Raw genomic sequence first — 18,949 nt, 5'->3', positions numbered from 1 at the left:
ATTCAGATATTTAACACAGCCCCAGTACAGACTTTGCATTTAATTGTTCAGTTCTAAAAACAAGTACACTTCTGAGCCACTGGCAGGAGGCAGGGCAGCAGACCAACTAATTACTCAAGTGGGCTTGGCTGCCCATTAGCCTAACTACTTCCAGCTCATCCATGTTGCTGCACAGGCATGGCTGCTTGCTTATAAGGCTCCTTCAGTGGTAAGCAGGCTACTCAATAGGACAGATGCTCTTCTGATTCATTAGTCCTGGTTCCTGCCTGCTGATCCCTTTATCGGCTCCTGACTCCAGTCCAGACCCCTGTCTTCTGACAACTGGTTCCTGGCTTGCAGCTTTGGTTGGCGACTGTCCATGTGCTGGTCCCCTTCACTTACCACTCTCTGATTTGCATCCCCTGGCCAATGACTCCAGACCAGACACCTGCTTTCTGGCTCATGGGTCTACCACAGTGACTGCCCACATTTTGGTCCCTTGTAGACTTTGGTCTCCTGATCCCCAGACTTAGGACTAGTCTAGTCTGAACCCTGTGTGCTCCTGATTCCCTGGGCTGTGATCCTCTAGGGTCAAACCCAGAATACCTGTGTCCTGTTTGTTCCCTTAGGTTGTAGAAACCTCTTTAGAGCCATGCTGGTTCTCCCTGCTGTGTCCCCAGAGCCTTGAAGGCCTAGTTTGGTTGGGGTTCCCAAATCTTGGAAATCCTGCTCCTTGGGCCCCTAGAAAGGGCTGTAGGGAGGGGAGTACTATCAAGGCAGAAGACCAGCTTATTAACCCCCAGCTGGCCCTGGTATCTGAGTAAGCCTGGCTACCAGTGGCCTAACTACTTTCACTTGGCTCAAGTACCTGTAGGTGTGTGACTGACTACTGATAACCACTCGTTCAGTGACCAGCAGGCTTCTCAACAGAGCAAATGCCTTTCCCTCTAGCCTTAGGCTTCTTACTCATTGGTCCTGGTCTCTGCTTGTTAGTGCCTTGTTTCCTGGTTACTTTACACTGAGTACTTGCTCCAAACTTCCTGGCTCCTGGCTCCTTTGCTCCAGACTTGCTATCTCTGGACTCCAGTCCAAGGCCCTGTCATGTAACAGCTGGCTTATGCCTAGTTAAGGCAATTGGATCAGGCTGAGATGTGGAATAAGTAGCTGTACTTTCACTGCTCATTCTTTCAAGAAGTCTGAGTTCAGCTCGTCATAAATTCTGACTTTATTGGTCAAACGATTACCTCTTCATAGATTTCTTAGACAGTAGGGCTGGAAGATCATCAGGTCCAGCCCCCTGCCCCAGGGGCAGAAAGTCAGTTGGGGTCAGATCACCCCAGCAAGATAAGCATTTCTTAAAGGTATCCAGAGTAGGTGCTTCCCTTTTAAATGTAACTAAATGGCATAACATTATCTGGGGCTGTTTCTTATACTTTGTACATTTTCATTGTTGTTTGTATAATTGGTTGCTGTCTCCTGTTACGGAGAGTACTTGTGCTGGTGTGGAGGTTAACAGTTTTGGAAAATATAGAAAATGCAGTGTCAAGCTTAAAGCAATCTACAAGGATAGAAAAATAGGGTGTGCCCTTTCTCTGCATCTTTTGTGATATAGAAAATATCAGTTGTATTGCTTTGTTTGCATTTTACATTAAGGCTATCAGAAGCATCAAGTTGTTTCCTGTTTACTGGGGGAATGAAGAGGGAACTCTTGTCAGCTCTTAGCCGAAAGGCTAGAAAGGTGAATGTTTCACAAAGCAGTCTTTAAGTGATTGGGTTATAAGGGGGTTTAAAAGATGTTTGCTTAGCCTTCCTTTCCCTGTCAACTGGTTAGTTTTCACTCAGCTCTCCATAGTCTTCCCAGGTAGACAAACTTTTAATTGCTAATGTAAAAAAACAAAAACCAAAAAAATCCTATTCTGTTCATGGATGCCTCTGTCCGTCTAAAAGACAGAGGAAAAACAGAACAGACCCATAATTTATCTTCTGAACAGTGCTTTAAGAAGGTTTTTAAAGCATTAGGCCTGGGTTTCGTTGCATTCTAGGCTAGTTGGATGGAAGAAAAAACAATTTATATCTCAGGCACGTGTCCCACTCAAACCCTGTTGCTGCTGTTCTTCTAACTGGCCCCTTGACCATGCCTATTCTGAACATGATGCGAAGTTCCTGTTTGAGTTGAATGTGGTCTGAAGTCCCATTCACTCCAATAGTTACTACAAGGGCACTTTTCCCCAGTGACTATCTTATGATATCCATCTCAACAAGGAATGCATAAGTTATCCAGGGAAAATGTCTGGTCCTGTCACCTGTAAATTGTCCCTTGGGTCTCAGTGACCCCAATGTGTTTTAGAAATGTCAGCTTGGTAATATTTAAAATGGATAAGCCTTTTCTGGTTAAAAATAGAATTTGCAAATGCCCTAAAATCCACAGGCTCAGTCAAATTACCTTTAATTTTTTGCTGTGCTTATAGGAAACTAGCATAAAAAATGGTTGAAATGCGAGGCCTTTTTAAGCAAAGGGTTTTCAAAACAGCACCATGTGGTAGGCAGGAGCAAGGAGGGAAAGGAAGGATTTCTTAAGGTTGACTGACTTCTAGCTGCAATTATATAGATGTAGAAGAGCTCGAGCTATCTTGTCTCAATGGCCTGGCATTTGTTCCACCAAGTGCACAGTAGAATCCCCTACCCATTTTGCCAAGTACTGTTGACAGTGTCACTCAAAGTTAAGCTCTCTGGACAGGTTCCATAGCAAACTATGGTGCATATGAGTATCTAAAAGAGTTTTTACCTAAGCCCTATTAATGTGACTTGGATGGCTTGAGAGGTTGTGCTGTGATGTTTGGACCTGAACACTGTCCAAATAATGTAAGTTTATACCCTATCTTTGGCACAAGCCTGAGAGTGAGCTGAGGCCTATTGCTGAAATCTGTTTCTGGCTTGACCTTGAGGAAAGTCCAACACTGGCTGGGTAAATTCGAATATTTCCTGAAATAAAATAAAATAAACTGCACTTGTGACTGCCTGCTGGGAAAGGACTTTCGAAGAGTAATGGACTAGAGAAGTAATAGAACGGAAGAGAGGGCTGAGTACTGTGAACTGAACAGCGGTGATGGATGGTAGGGGAGTGGAGACAGTTTAGGTCCAAATCAGATGGTCTAGTGCCATTCCTTCCCACTCCTACCAAGTGGCAAGGGGAGCAGAGCAAAATAGAGCATAAGTCTGTTAGCTGTATATTTTCTTGTCCTATTTTATTCTGGGATCTGGAAGCCATTGCCCCTCTGAGAGAATCTAAATCCCTCTTCTTGTTCTCCTCACATATGCGGGGATAGGGAGGTGGAACTATTGTTCTGGGGACACTTGATACTGTTTTCTCACATAAGTTGACATCTGGAGGGCCCTGCCTCTGGAGGTGGTGGGGTGGGAATGTCTACTCCAAGATGTTTTCCCTGGGACCCTGTAGTAGGAGCCAGGATCTCAGGGCCCCTTTGAACCAGGATCTCAGAAGCCTGGTTGCTTCTGGAGGCCATCTGAGCCCCTGTCTCTTCTCCTCCCATATGAGTGGGGATCTGGAAGAGCCTAGAAGGTAAAAAAAGTTCCAACTTCTCAAAACTAAGAAATGAAAACTAATGGAAAAAACACATTTATCCCTCCAAAGACGATTGAGAGGACCTGGACTGTGTGTAGGGAAGACATGGGAGCTGGCTAGGGGTACATAACCAAGGAAGTCTTCATGCTTCCTATAAGCTGCTAGGTGTTGTTATAAATACATGGCAGAAGAGGACACCAGGCAGCAAGAACTAAATTTTTACAAGTTCATAGTTTCTACAGTGCTAATAGCTTAATATGACATGAAATGAAGAGAAAGACAGAAGGATGGCTGGAAAGAGTTTATGGTATTCAAAATGATGGGGAAGAGTGGAGAAGGAGAGAGATGATTGTCTGGTCTTAAGTTACTGTAACCACTGTATAATAAAACTTCACCTAAACCATGGGCTTGGACAGACATTTAGGATGCCTATACATATGCTCCGATGACTTCTGGTTAGAATGTGTCTGAGTTGACTCAATTAATCTGTTTTAATCTGATTAATCAAGTTTGATGGAGCATTCTAATTGGAACGCTCCATTCCAGTGTACTGCAATGTCATGTGTATTCAGTATCCTGCTTCAAAATGGTGGTGGGAGCGTTTTAACTAAAGCTTGTTTGATGAGCAGGGGCTGCCACCATTTTGAAACGGGATATTGAATACACCAGATGCTGGGACTTTTTAATTAGAGTGGCTCCTGAGAGGCATTCTAGCACATGTATAGGCTCTCTCAGGAGAAACCACGTGTACATAAGTTCATAATTTTTTTCCCAGACTAAAAGTGGCCACTCTGGGAGAAAAATAACTTGGGAACAACCAAAGTGAAGTGGCTCCCTGGAGAATCTCTCTCAGGAGACAGAACTTCCGTAGAGGCAACAGATGCAGAACTGACCTCCACAGTCTCAGTGTGCTTTGCTCCTGTGCCCTCCCACAGCGGGGAGAGAGAGCTGTGTCAGTCTTAGCCAAGAAGGGAGATGGGAGGGGATGGGGAAGGGGGAAGCCACACATCCTCTGACCGCTTCAGGTTAGAAAAGTTTAGCACTGAAGCACTTACGGGTTGTTTTCTGCTCTCAGCTTGTTCCCTGCCTAAATTGCACTGCAGCACTTGGGTGTAGGGAAGCAAACAAGCATATGCTTTGCCCAGCTTTACCTGAGCTCTAACTTCATGGGGGAGAGAAAGTTGGAGGACACTTCTGTGCATGGCACAGACTCTACTCCCACCTCTCCTGACCCTAACGATCCCTGCCTACACACACACACACGCGCGCACACAAAAGTCTGCAAAGCTCTCTGGACTGTGTGTTCTGGGGGCCCATGGCAGCCCAGTGTCCACACTGCAGGCTCTTTGCTTTTTTGTCTGAACTGCCGTACAGGCCAGTTTTTCTTTCAAGAAAACGAATATGGGAGGGTTGTCCTGGATGATTTGAATATGTATCTGTAACCCTCGTCTGTGATTTTACTTGCTGGACTGGTCAGCAATGAGATGCTCCAAACATTTCAAAAGATTAAACCCATTGTTTGGCAATAAAGTGTGTAGGATGGAAACAAGTACTGATGGCTATTAGGCCTATGTGAAGCAGCAAGTATTTACTTTGGATTTGGCCAATTAGGAGGGACAGCGATTCAATTCAGTGATTCAAATCACTGTCCCGATTTGATTCAGCCGATTCAGATCCAGAGATTCAGCCCCGATTCGGGCATAGACTATACAGGCAGCAAGTTCTCCACGACACTGGACACAGCTGCCTCCAGCTGGTAAGTCTGTTGTGGTAGGCAGAGTGGGGGGGAAGGGGCATGGTGGGGGCAAATCAATGCCCCCACAGCAAGGGAGGGATTGGGGCTGGGACAAGCTGCCCAGCTGCAGCGTGGGGACATGAGACTCAGGGAGGAGGGCTCCCACCACTGCATGCCGCTGTCTGGGAGCTGCTCTTCTAATGGCTCCTCTGGCGGCTCTCGCTGCCAGTCCTGGAAGCATGGGAGCAGGCATGTGCCCCCAGATCTGCACGGGGTGGGCTGGGCCAGGCTGTGCTCTGGATGGGCAGCAGAAAGCGCTGGGAGTGGGGGTTATGCCTTCCCACTGCTCGCCCAGCCTCTCTGCGCCTCCCAAACAAGCTGCAGCTTCGCCCTAGCTGGGAGAGCAGTGGCAGGCCATGGGGCCAGGCATATGAACCTGGACTGGGGTGGGGCCAGTGACAGGGGCTATGGGGAATTTAGGGGGGCTGCAGCTTCCCCATAGCCCATGCTCCACTGCACTATGCAGGGCAAGTGGAGCCAGGGCTGGGCTCCAGGCTGTGGCTGGGACTAGCCACCCGGAGCACAGCCCTGGCTCCACCCACCCTGCGGAGCACAACCCAGTGGCAGGCACCTGAGGCTAGCCTCCTGGAGCGCAGCCCGGCCCAATCCACCCCACGCACATCCAAGGCAAATGCCCACTCCTATGCCCTCCTGGACCAGCAGCAAGAGTTGCCGGAGGAACCACTGAAAGAGCAGCTCCCAGACCAGTAGTGTGCATTGGCAGGAACCCCCCTCCCCAAGTCCTGCCCACCCCCCCAATCCCCTTCATCTTGGCTGGGCAGCTTGTCCCAACCCCAATCTCTCCCTTGCTGTGGGGTTGTTGATTTGCCCCCTCCACACCCCTTCCCTCCCAACTCTGCCCACCACAACAGACTTACCAGCTGGAGGCAGCTGTGTCCAGTGTCGTGGAGGACTGCTGCCTGTATAGTCTATGCCTGAATCTCCAAATCGATTTGGAGGCTTCTAAATCGATTTGGACCTTCTAGTGGGTCTCCTGATTCAATTTGGACTCAGAGATTCAGTCGCTGAATTGGGCCAAATCTCCTCCAAATCGAATCTGCTACTGAAGCTTCGCAGAGCCCTAATGGCTACCTTGTGAATATCCAAGGATGGAAGTCTTTTGAAGAGCAGATTAAACAGATATTTGGCTGGGATAGTGTAGCTGGGAATGATTCTGCCTTGAGCAGGGAATTGGTTGACCTCCCTACAACCCTTCCAACTCTACTGTTTTATGTAGCAACCATATGGCCTAGTGAAGTCAGCTTCCACATAATCTGCCCTATCTAGCAATATTTTTTTTCAAAAGGCATCTTTCTGTTTGGTCTATGTTCTGTAGGAAAAGGTGGAAGAAGGAAGGGCCAGTATCTACAGGTCCGTGATCACCAATTCCTCCAAGGAGATGTCATGCTTCAGTGACTTTCCAATGCCTGAACACTTTCCAAACTTCTTGCACAACACCAAATTCCTGGAATACTTGAAACTATATGCAAAGAACTTTGATCTTCTGAAGTATATCCAATTCAAGGTATGTTCTGATAGAAAGAGGGGATTGCTATTTTTCCCCCAAAACATAAAAGCAACCACTTTACTTAAACTTTATAATTTTTCTCTTAGATTATGGAAAGCAGCAAAATAAGAAAGAACAGTAATATCTTCATTGGAAAACACAGTGAATATCTCTTCTGTGATACCTAACATCGCTTCTGCCTCACAAAATGGCCACTGCTCCTGTCACCAGCTGACTTATAGAAATGTTAAGTTGCAGTGCCCAACAGAATCAGAATCAGAGAATCTAGCTACATAATGTAAACCACAAATTTTGCAGTTGTGTCCAGAACTACAAAAACATATCCACACTGTGCCAATATGTCTGTCAGGGAACAGAGTATTTTTGATAATATGCTGTTTCAAATATCCTATGGAGAGAAAGCATAACCAACTCTGGAAGAAATGCACACAGCTGAACAGGGATGAGACTGTTTCAGAGGCCTTGGTCTTCAATTGTGTTGAGTATTAAGCATCTAGGACTAACTGCTATTTAGATGCTTAAACATCTTCCAGGACCTGACCCAGCATTACTGAAAAGTTGATAGAGGGAGAGAAAAAAGTAGCAGGAAAAATGCCTAAATAGATAGGGACAAAGATGAGACACTAGAGAGATTCAGATTGGGATCCAGTTATGGTCTGACCTGTCTTAATTTGAACATTCACATCCAGAAGAAGAAGGGAAGTTGTGGAGTTTATGGAATTTACTCAGTAAATCAGACTTTCCTATAGTAATCAAGGCACTGAGTGGTATAAAAAGGTCAACATCTGGGATAGTAGAAAAGAAATCAAAGTATCATTTCTTATTGGGAAAGTGGAGAAAACATTCCCAGGTTTTTCTGATAATCTTCTCATTTCTGCCCTGTTTTGGCATTGACTTATACACTTAGGCACTGCAGCTGTACAGGTAAAATGGCTGTCTATGCAGACAAAAAGCACAATTATCAGGTCAGTTATGTGAGAACTTGCCCCTTCTAACTTTCTTCTGTATTAGGCTTCTAGTCAGAATTTCTTACCATTGCATTGCTGCCAATGGTTCAGTTCCATCAGCGGTACCACTTGGGAAACAGTAGTGTAGACAAGACGTTGGTATCAAGTGGCATTTTTACTGCTCTTGATCAATAAGACCTGAGCTGAACAGCCTCAAGCAATGCCATATTAAAAGACCACTAACAGTAGAAACTCATCAGGTTTAATGTTGACATTTTTACCACTAACTGAGTTGAGAGGCCTACTAGGAAACTTGTGGCATGGAAATTTAATGTAGTCACAGCTAAAGCATCACCAGTAGGCTTAATAGTTAAGAAGATTTGGGGCAGTTTATGCTCCTGTGTGCAATTTCAGCCTGTCTTCCATTCAGAGCTGGAATAAAGGCTCTGTATTGGCAAAGATGATCTTTCTTTTTAGCTAAGTGAAAGCTTGCATTCTGGAAATTCTCTCTGTCATTGAAGCTGGATAAATGTACCAACCAGACCAAATTTGACCCATTAATTATGTAGTTAATGTTATTTACATAAGGCAGTCCTGCATGTATAGCCTAGAGTGCTGCTAGTTCTTGGAGTCTTCTGTGCGTGTGAGATAATAGACTTGTTAAGCATCTGTGTAGCATACTGTCTTGGGGCCAAGGTGTGATGCATTTGCTCTGGTTTACTTTCAGACTACAGTCATCAGTGTAAGAAAATGTCAGGATTTTTCTACCACTGGTCAATGGATTGTTGTCACTGAGAGCAATGGAAAACAGGTATCGGATACATTCGACGCTGTTATGGTCTGCATTGGTCACCATATAGAATCCTATGTGCCGTTGCAGTCTTTTCCTGGTAAGAGTCTTGTTTGTAAAGCTGTGTGACAGTGTATATTTGAAAACTAGGTGAACAAGTTGCTAGAATATCACGTGGTAACAATCATTTCCTTTACCATCTCAAAAGAAAACTGGATCCCAATTTATGTGCACTCTTGGCTCTGGGATTCAGGGCTTTGGGTTATACTTTTGAGAGCTGCACTGGCACTTCTGTACAAAGGAGGTTACAGTTTTACTGATGCTATATTCCCAAGTAGGGCTGTGCAAAACAGCACCGTTCTGTTTCGTCTTGAGTTTCAACAGTTTGATGGAATGGTGTTCCATTTCGCATTTCATTTCGATTTGAAACAGCTGTTCTAGTCCGTTCTGTTTCAACAGAACAGCTGTTTCAACTTTTTGCTGGGGACAGCACAATCTAGCACCAGGGATGGGAAGTCAGCCCATCTGGGCTGATTTTCCGACCCTGGGGCGATCTAACGCCGGGGATGGGAAGTCAGCCCAGCACAATCTAGTGCTAGAGATGGGAAGAAGCCCAGCTGAGCTGAGTTCGTTTACCCAGTGCTATGGTCTAAGTGTTTCAATTAGTCTTGTTTTGTTTCAAGGCTGTTTCACAGCCCATTGTTACATTTTGATTTTGCTGTTTCGACCTCGAAATGAGCTGAAACAGTGTCAAAACGAAACAGCCAGCAAAATTTCACACAGCCCTACTCCCAAGCCCTCTTCTGCCTGTCTTTGTTGGAAGGAAAGTGACAGCTAAATGCAACAGTTTAATGTCATCCTGAAAAGAGCAAAGGAATAGCACAGGACTTCTGGCCACTACCCCACTGTAACCTGTCTTTGCACATTCAAGGCTTTGAAGCTATTCCTGTGCACCTGTTGGCTGCTCTATTTATCCATCTGTTCAAACATTGCATGGCCAGAATTTAATGATTCACCAATATCTCAGTATTCCTTCTTATCCCTCCTATGGGGAAGACCTAGGCCCTTTGAAGTATGACAGTAGGTTATTTGATTGCTTTTATCAATATTTCAGCAAACATATTGGGCATGGTCTAATGGTCACTGAAGCCAATGTAAGTGTGTCCCTTGACTTCAGTAGTTTTGAGACCCATACTGCTGATTTGTGTTATGATGATTTCATATTTTAAATTAGATCACTAAAATTCAATAAAGAAACATAGTACTAGAAACCCTATAGGTCTCAAATGGAATTATTTTCAAAAGCCTCTTCTTGAAATAACAAAATAGTTGCATGATGCCACTCTCTCCTGATTGGGCAGAAAAACCACTCCAAATTTAATTCTACTAAATCTAGAATCAAAGCTGGAGTTATTTAAGGTCAAGATGGGTTACATTCTGACTTTTTCCAAGGTTTTAGTTCAGTTTCTATTTTATCTAAACTAGTTCTTTTAGTCCCATTAATGAGGCAAATTTGTTAGTACAATCTTAGTTTGGCAGAGACACAGGACATCAGAGGCCAGCTTGTCCTTTCAAGTGGAGCAGTTAAACATACCAAGGCCCTTCAAATATTTAATCTGTTCTTTACAAATGCCATGGGCCAGCTGGCATTCCCACACAGTTAACTGTCAGAGAGAGAAGTGACTGAAGATGACAAAGCTCCACTGCAGTGAGTTTACATACAACATGGGGCAGGGGTAAGGGAGGGGGAGGACAAGTGACTTAAATTTATCCTTCCAGTTCCCTGATCCCAGATGAGATGGAGCTAAAACACCCCTGGAATAACTGTTATGTCTTCTATAGCAGGTGTTTTGCTCTGTTCTGCCAGATCCATTCTCCCCACTTTCAAACAGCCCTTTTCAGAAGTGAGACTCTCAAGCTACTTTTTTAGAGCAATACTAATCCTGTTCTCTTCCTAAGCAATAAATAAAACTGGGAGTGTCTACATAAGACACTACACTGTGCAGTAGACTGCACAGATCAGGGCACAGGGCTGGGAAAATGTCCCATCCCCCATCTGCTGTTTTCTAGCCCCATGCTGCAATCTGCAGACTAGGGCCTGACCCTGGTGCCCCCTGCCAGCCTGGAGCTGGCACCTGGGAGAGCAGGGAGCTCCTCCTGGCTGCTCTAGCGGGGCATAGGATGGCTGGAGCAGCCCTGCACTGAACTGCTCCCCTCACGAGCAACTTTGCTCCTGATGGGTACACACGTAGACATGGGCAACTGGTGCCACCTTAGTTATAGGGGGCACATGCCCCTCCATCAGCCAGTCAGTGACTGGGGGGGGAGGGTCCCCCTGCAGAAAATCTTCCTGACTGGGGGGAGGGTCCCCCTGCAGCCAATCTCACTAAGTGGGGGGAACCCCCCCCACACACACACAGCAAAACTTACCGTCCAACGACCAGCCATGCTGCTCCCAAAAGCAGCCACAGCCTACATCTGGTGCTCCCACTCCCCAGCCGGTGCTCACAGGGGGCACACTAGCATTCCCACACTGCCTCTCCTGCCCATTGCCTAAGCAGGGAGCACAGCCAGTCAGGGAGTGCACGTGCACTCCCGTGTGCCCCCTACACATCACCACTGCATGTAGATGCACTGCCAAGAAAAGCTTACTGCACAGCAAGCTTACAACATATTAATAGTGAATGTAGACATGCCTACTGCCTTATTTCATTTAACGTTAAACATAAAACGTAATAATAATTTCATTATTAACGTTAAAGATAATACGTATCTTTGAACCAAATCCCTAGATCTAAGTGTCTCTAAACAGTAGGGACAGGTAAAAAATTGAAATAATCAGACTTGTAAAACTATAATGAGCCAAAATAACTTCTACTCTTTCCATCTTCTTCCCTCCCTACCTCAAACATGGGTGCAAACACTCCTCTATTTTAAGGCATTCCTGATCTTGGCTATGAATATTACAGGTCAAGCCCACCTCTAACACTAATATTCTGATTCTTTCTTCTGCCCTTGTAGGGATCGAAAAATTCAAGGGCCAATATTTCCATAGCCGGCAGTACAAAACCCCAGAAGGATTTGAAGGGAAGACCATTTTGGTGGTTGGCATGGGAAACTCTGCATCAGATATAGCAGTGGAACTCTGCCAGAGAGCTGCACAGGTAGAGTGGTTTAGACTGCCATGCTTAAGTGGCAGGGTATGGGGTTTTTTAAGGTTTAATTGCACGTGTCAGTTTTAAATTAAGTAAGCTGTATGCCACAACCATGTATTTTGGCCTAGGAAATTAATAGCATTCATCTCAATGGCTTAAATATCTATGAGAGTGAGCAGCATCCTGCAACACTGGAGTTCAGTTTGTTCTTCTGGATGCCTCCTGGAGCAAAAAGAAAAACATGGACAAGTTAGTAAAGCAATGTAGTTAGCTGGCCATGATAGTGGTTCTTTTTCATTATATGTCTTCCAATGGTGCCTATTGACCCCAGCAGAAATTGGGAGCATTCTGTTTAGAACAATGTATATGGGAATGCACCCAATAAAATATTTTAACTTGGCAAGCCTACAATTTAAATAGACAAGGTAAACTTAATGCAAAAAAACTCCCAATAAACCCAGCTGTAAAATGAGAATTGAGGGCTATTATGGTAAAGTGCCTTGCTTAAGAAAGGAAAAAATTCCTGGAAATAAAATAATTTTGGACATTGCATAGAATTAAAACACATTTTGTTTTGTTTTAAAAAGCCCCAAAATGAAATTAATAGAGAGAAAACCAATGCATAAACATACAGGAAATCTATGGCAGAACAAGGAACTGAACCTAGATTTCTGCATCAGTTCCATGTGTTAACTGTGAGGACCACATTTCTTTTGAGACTGCTGCATCTGCTATATATTGCTGCTGTTTTTAACAAACCACCCCAAGTCAATGTTGTGAGAATTTGAAAAGGAATCTCTGGAGTTTTTCTTCCCAGCTTCACTAATTCTCTTGAGGCACTGGTTTTATTGGTGCATCACAAGAAAGTATTGTTTTATCTTGTGAAGAATTTTAAAATGTTGAAGAAAACATTTTGATAAATCAAAGTTTAAAAATATATATGTTGGGTCAAGGAAAATGCTTTGCTCAATCTAAAACAAAAACATATTTCATCTTGGATGCTTATGTTTAAACTTTTTTAAAAAACAATTTTTTTAATCTCAAAATCTCTTTAAAAGTCTTTTTAATGTTGAAATGAAAAGCCATCTCTTTCAATGCATTTATCAACAATTCGATGAAAGAAACACGTTTGAAAAATATTTTGATTTTTGCCAGAAAAAATGTTTTGGTTGAAAACTTACCCAGTTCTAGTTTTCTATATTTTTTTGGCTTTGGTGACCTTAAACAGTGAGAAGATTAAACCTTGACTTAGATTTGCAGTACAGCAATAAATATGACATAAAAGATTATCCATACTTAAAACTGAATTCTTTATTGCCCTGTAGGTGTATCTCAGCACCAGAGGAGGTTCATGGGTAATAAGCCGTGTATATGACAATGGCTACCCTTGGGACACAGTTATTCACACACGATATAGCAATCTCATCAGAAGTTTCCTCCCATGGACCCTTTTGAAATGGGTGACAGAAAAAAAGATGAATGAATGGTTTGACCATGAAAACTATGGCCTTGTGCCTCAAAACAGGTACTCATTTTTTTAATGTACCTTAAATCATTTAATGCATTGGACAATGCAAAGGAAAAGGAATCAAAATCATTTAATTATTACAAGTGTGGGGTCAAATCCTGTCTTTACTCTGTGCTTTATTCATTTCTTAATCAGCCTAACTCTTTATTAATTGCCTTAGTAGATCAGATATAAATCATCCTTGTAAGTACCCTATTCATTGTTCTGTGCATTCCTAACATATTCTTACTTGTTCAGTGTATGTGGTTCCAGTCTTTCCAATCTCTCCCCTAGTCAGTTGACCCATCTTTTTACAGACCCTTTACAATTCTGTTGTCTCTCTTTATGTTTTGTTATTCAGCACCCCGTTCTCACTCATGCACTTAGGAGCCTACCCTTGACTTAAATGGGAGATTTGAGGGAATCAACGCTAAGGAATTTAGATTTTAGCTCATTATTAGGGGAGCATTTAACTTTTTGCTGTGTCTTATCCATGTACAACATTACTGACTTTTCTTGATTTTATAAGGTTCAATATTTGCATGGTTTTTTCCTGTAGAAGTAGGATGAGGAAAAATAATAGTTTCATAGTTGGTAGGGTTGGAAGGGACCTGAGCAGATCACCAAGTCTGACCCCCTACCATGGGCAGGAAAGAATGACCCCAGCTAGGTGTTTATCTAGCCTCCTTTTGAAGACCCCCAGGGTAGAATCGAGCACCACTTCCCTTGGAAGTTAGTCCCAGATCCTAGCCGCCCTGACTGTGAAGTAGTGCCTCCTGATGTCTAGTCTGAATCTACTGTCCATCAACATATGGCCGTTATTCCTTGTTACTCCTGGTAGAGCTCGGGGGGAACAGGGACTCTCCCATTGCCTGCTGGTCCCCCTTGGTCAGTTTATAGATGGCCACCAGATCCCCTCTCAACCTTCTGTTGTGGAGGTTGAACAAGTTCAGGTCCCGTAGCCTCCCCTCATGCAGCCTGCCTTGCTGCCCCCGATCATGCGAGTGGCCCTCCTCTGGACCCTCTCAATGCTGGCCACATCCCTCCTGAAGTGCGGCGCCCAGAACTGGACACAGTACTGCAACTGCAGCCTGACCAGTGTCGCATAGAGGGGGAGGATCACCTCCTTGGACCTGCTCGAGATGCATCTGTGGATGCTTGACAAGGTGTGGTTAGCCTTCCTGACTGTATCCCCACATTGTCGGCCCATGTTCATTGTGGAGTCTATAATGACTCCAAGATCCTTTTCTGCCTCTGTGCTGACAAGAAGGGAGCTCCCCAGCCTGTAGGTATGCTGCTGGTTCTTCCTCCCTAGGTGCAATACCTTGCACTTGTCAGTACTGAAACTCATCCTGTTCTCATCCACCCACCCCTATAACCTGTCCAGATCTAATTGCAGCCTGTCCCTCTCCTCTAGTGTGCACACTTCTCTCCACATCTTAGTGTCATCCGCGAATTTGAACAAGATGCTTTTCACCCCATTGTCCAAGTCGCTGATGAAGATGTTGAACAGTGCAGGCCCAAGAGCAAAGCCCTGGGGAACCCCACTGCCCACATGCCTCCCGGTCGAAAATGACTCATCCACCACCACTCTCTGGGTGCAGCCCTTCAGCCAGTTGGTGACCCAGTTGACTGTGTAGGTGTCGACACCACAGTCCCCCAGTTTCTTAATGAGAATAGGGTGAGAGACAGTGTTGAAGGCCTTCCAGAAGTCCAGGAAGACTATGTCCACTGCTACCCCTGCGTCCGAGGATTTTGTGACCTGGTCATAGAAGGCCACCAGGTTTGTCTGACAGGACCTGCCTCTAATGGACCCCTGCTGGTTGCCCCTATGCATAATCTCCCCTGCTGGTCCCTTGCAGATATGCTCCTGGATAATTTTCTCAAAGAGCTTCTCCAGAACCAAGATAAGATTAACGGGCCTATAGTTTCCTGGGTCCTCCTTCCTCCCTTTTTTGAAAATGGGGGCCATATTGGCCCTTTTCCAGTCCTCTGGCACCTCGCCAGAGCACCACGAGTGCTCATAAAGCCATGCCAGGGATCCTGCAGTGACCTCAGCTAATTCCCTCAGCACTCTGGGGTGGAGATCGTCAGGACCTGCTGATTTGAATGTGTCTAGTCCCACCAGAAGTTCCCTAACTAGGTCCTCACTGACCCTGGGCCTGGCTGTGCCTCCCCTGGGACCATTGGGGATCCCGGTGGGGGGGATGTCTCGGTCCCTGCTCAGAAAAATGGAGGCAAGGAAATTGTTAAAGAGATTAGCTTTGTCATCTGGTGTGACCATGAGATTTCCTAACATCCTGCAGAGGCCCCACATTGCCCGGTACATTCTTTTTATCCCCTATGTATTTAAAAAAGGACTTCTTGTTATCCTTGATCCAGGTTGCTAGTCCCAGTTCCATCTCTGCCTTAGCCTTCCTATCAGCCCCTCTACAATCTCGAGCCAAGGAGGTATAATCCTCCCTGGTGATGGCCCCTCCCTGCCATTGGGTGTACACCTCCTTTTTAGCTTTGAGATGTTCCTGGATGCTTTTGGTGAGCCATGGGGGTTTTTGAGCACTCCTGCCCACTTTGATCTGTGTTGGGATTGTCACCCTTTAGGCTTGGAGGATCATCTCCTTAAGGAACAACTCTTCTTAATACCACTACAGTTCTGTACAACATCCAGGCTGGAATACGTTAAGAAACAAATGTTCTTTTTATGCAGTTTTCCTTTCAAAAGGTGATGATTGAGGAGATTCTATATGATAGTTAAGAGATAATATGCTATCTACTATATAGCTGCTTAAATCAAAGCCACTGTTCACAGGTGCATCTGATGCTCTCCACCCCTTCCCCCCATACACACACACACAAATCCCTGTTCCTATCCTCCTCTTCACTTTCCTGCCACACCTTCATGTTAGAGAAAATACAAGAATGGGGAGGTTAGTTGTCAGTCTGGTCTGTACTGAGACGCAAGTCCAATGAAGTTTCTTCCATAGGGCGCCAGCTTCCCTACATCCTGTCCTGATCACACCTGTTCTAGATGTATCTAATGCCTTCATGATCCCCACTTACAAAATCAAATTAGTCTGTGCTTCATTCAGTTTTCATATATTTCTCTCCTTCATAGGAACTGTCAGTCATCAGTTAATTCCTCACCTCAGTCATTTATGGCACTAATCCAGTCTCAATTACTTAGTATCTAACCCCTGAAGAATACGTTATTCTTTAGTCACCTGGCTTTGTTTACTCTTAGTTCCATCAATGGATTATTCTTTCCCTGAAGGGCTCTCACTCACTTCTTCTCTGTCAGACTCCTAGACAGAAAATCAGTTCTCTTCCTTTAGATAGCCAGTCCTCCTTTCCCTGGCCCCCTTCTGATCATTAAATTAGTCACTCCTCTGACTCATCTCACTGGTCCCTGTCTTGACTTCTGATGCAGCTACCCATAGCCACCATGTCACCCATATTCACCACGCCAGCTCTCCTCTGGGTTTCTCTCACTCCTGGTCTCTGGGTTCTTCTGGCTAAACTCTGTGCCGCCACACAAACTGTGCTGCAGTCTGTTTCTGCCTGCACACTGCCCCTTCCTGGGGAAAGTGATCTGCCTGGTTTTTCTCCCGGCCTTCCAAGTCCATAAGCCAACCAGAGCTGGCTTGTGATGTCTGCTGTGGTGCTTCCCGTGGCTGCTACAGAAGGGCAGAGTGAGGTGGGAGCAAATCTGCTCCCAGGTAGGCTTACTGCACAGTATTTTTACTCTGAAGCAAGCCAACCTTGAATTAATAGAATGTGTAGACATACCCAGAGAGGTAGTTAGTTATGTTAGTCTGAAGTCAGGCAGAAGGCAGGGTAGAGATGCACCTTTTTATTCAGTTAATCTATAAAGTGCATTTCTTCCCTGTTTTGTTCCAAAATAGTGCTCGTGGGATAACTGTACACGTGGACACTATAAGTTTGCCTGCATAATTTTACCATGCAGTAAATGGGACACCTCATAACTTTGCCTTCAGTAAAACAAAGGGGCAAGTCAGTCTGGTTTTGTTTTCACTTACTGGGTGCATCTACATGTGGCCGTATGGTGCCCTTGTTACTGCACTGCCATTTAGGACTTCCTTTTGTAAGTCCTAAATGACAGCACAGTAGCAGCCCATACTGCACTGTGCCAGCAGTGCATGGGTTTTTTTTCACCACAACTGGGGAGTGCATTGGTATGGTGATGTAGCCACAGTGTCACGATTCGTGACTGCCGATGCCACAGTGATGTAGTGTATTGCTACAGTGACATAGCGCCTTGTGTAGGTGTGCCCACTGTAAGGTAAAAGCATGTATATTAGCACTTACCATAGAAGAGCTGATGTATGTCAGCACGGAGGCGGAAAGGGATCTGGGGGTCATCATTGACTCCAAGATGAACATGGGCCGGCAGTGTGGGGAGGCAGTCAGGAAGGCCAACCGCACCTTGGCATGCATCCACAGATGCATCTTGAGTAGGTCCAAGGAGGTGATCCTCCCCCTCTATGCAGCACTGGTCAGGCCACAGCTGGAGTACTGCGTCCAGTTCTGGGCGCCACACTTCAAGAGGGATGTCGACACCATGGAGAGGGTCCAGAGAAGGGGCACTCATATGATCAGGGGACAGCAGGGCAGGCCCTATGAGGACAGGCTGCGGGACCTGAACCTGTTCAGCCTCCAAAAGAGAAGGCTGAGGGGGGATCTTGTGGCCTGTTATAAACTAGTCAGGGGGGATCAGCAGGCATTGGGGGAGCCACTGTTCCCCCGAGCACCGCCAGGAGTGACCAGGAATAACGGTCACAAGCTGGCGGAGGAGGGTAGGTTTAGGTTAGATATCAGGAGGCACTAGTTAACAGTCAGGGCAGCTAGGGTCTGGAACCAGCTTCCAAGAGAAGTGGTGCAGGCTTCTACCCCGGGGGTGTTTAAGAGGAGGTTAGATGCACATCTTGCTGGGGTCATTTGACCCCAGTATTCTTTCCTGCCATGGCAGGGGGTCGGACTAAATGATCTGCTCAGGTCCCTTCTGACCCTAGAAACTATGAAACTATGGTAAAGATTGCTCTCTTTTTACCCTGTGATGATTTGCTTATACAACTATGTCCTTTGTGAATTAAAATAAACTGTAGAAAGGTACACTTAAACTTAGCATAGGAATGCTTCTACATGGATTTAACCTGGACTAGCTATTGCACTTAAAATTCACACCCTGCTTTAATTAAAATTGATTTTTCAACATAAGCAAAATCATGGGTGACTGGTTCCACCTTAGTCAGAGGGAGCATGTGCCCCCCCCAGTGACCAGTCCACAACTGGGAGGATCAGGGGTCCCCCATGGCCAATCTCAACAAACTGGGGGGATCCCCCCACGGTCGATCGCGCTTGAAGTGGCCAAAGCGCACAGCACTCCTGGAAGTGGCTGCAGCGCTTCAACCAGTGCTCCCACTCCCTAGCTGGCACTCACGAGGGGCATCAGTGCTTCCACCTGCCCCGTCACCTAAGTGGGGAGCATACCCTGTCAGGGGGTATGCCCCCTACATGTCGCCTCTAAGTAAAACTTTGCAATTGATTTTTTTTTTCCTTTAGCACCTGCAACTAATGTCAGTAAGAGTAACAGGTGTTTCATGCCCCTGAGAATCAGGATGTGCATTTCTCAAAATAGTGAATCCGT

The 18,949-nt window shown here is 45.4% G+C and overlaps 1 protein-coding gene across 1 annotated transcript in view; it reads left to right on the top strand.

Moving 5' to 3' along the window:
- The window catches only part of LOC149864001 (dimethylaniline monooxygenase [N-oxide-forming] 2-like), a 37,292-nt gene that overhangs the window by 3,247 nt on the left and 15,096 nt on the right, over window positions 1–18,949 (top strand). The window contains exons 3-6 of the mRNA XM_090048576.1: window positions 6,694–6,882; window positions 8,560–8,722; window positions 11,644–11,786; window positions 13,103–13,302. Coding sequence (XP_089904702.1) covers window positions 6,694–6,882; window positions 8,560–8,722; window positions 11,644–11,786; window positions 13,103–13,302 — 695 coding nt within the window. The remainder of the gene's footprint in view (window positions 1–6,693; window positions 6,883–8,559; window positions 8,723–11,643; window positions 11,787–13,102; window positions 13,303–18,949) is intronic.

The sequence above is a fragment of the Crocodylus siamensis genome, chromosome 5 (assembly GCF_052110815.1).
Source record: "Crocodylus siamensis isolate JL-2025a chromosome 5, ASM5211081v1, whole genome shotgun sequence".
Taxonomy (NCBI): domain Eukaryota; kingdom Metazoa; phylum Chordata; order Crocodylia; family Crocodylidae; genus Crocodylus; species Crocodylus siamensis.
Note: the sequence above shows the minus strand (reverse complement) of the source record. Positions and strands in the feature narration are given on the sequence as shown.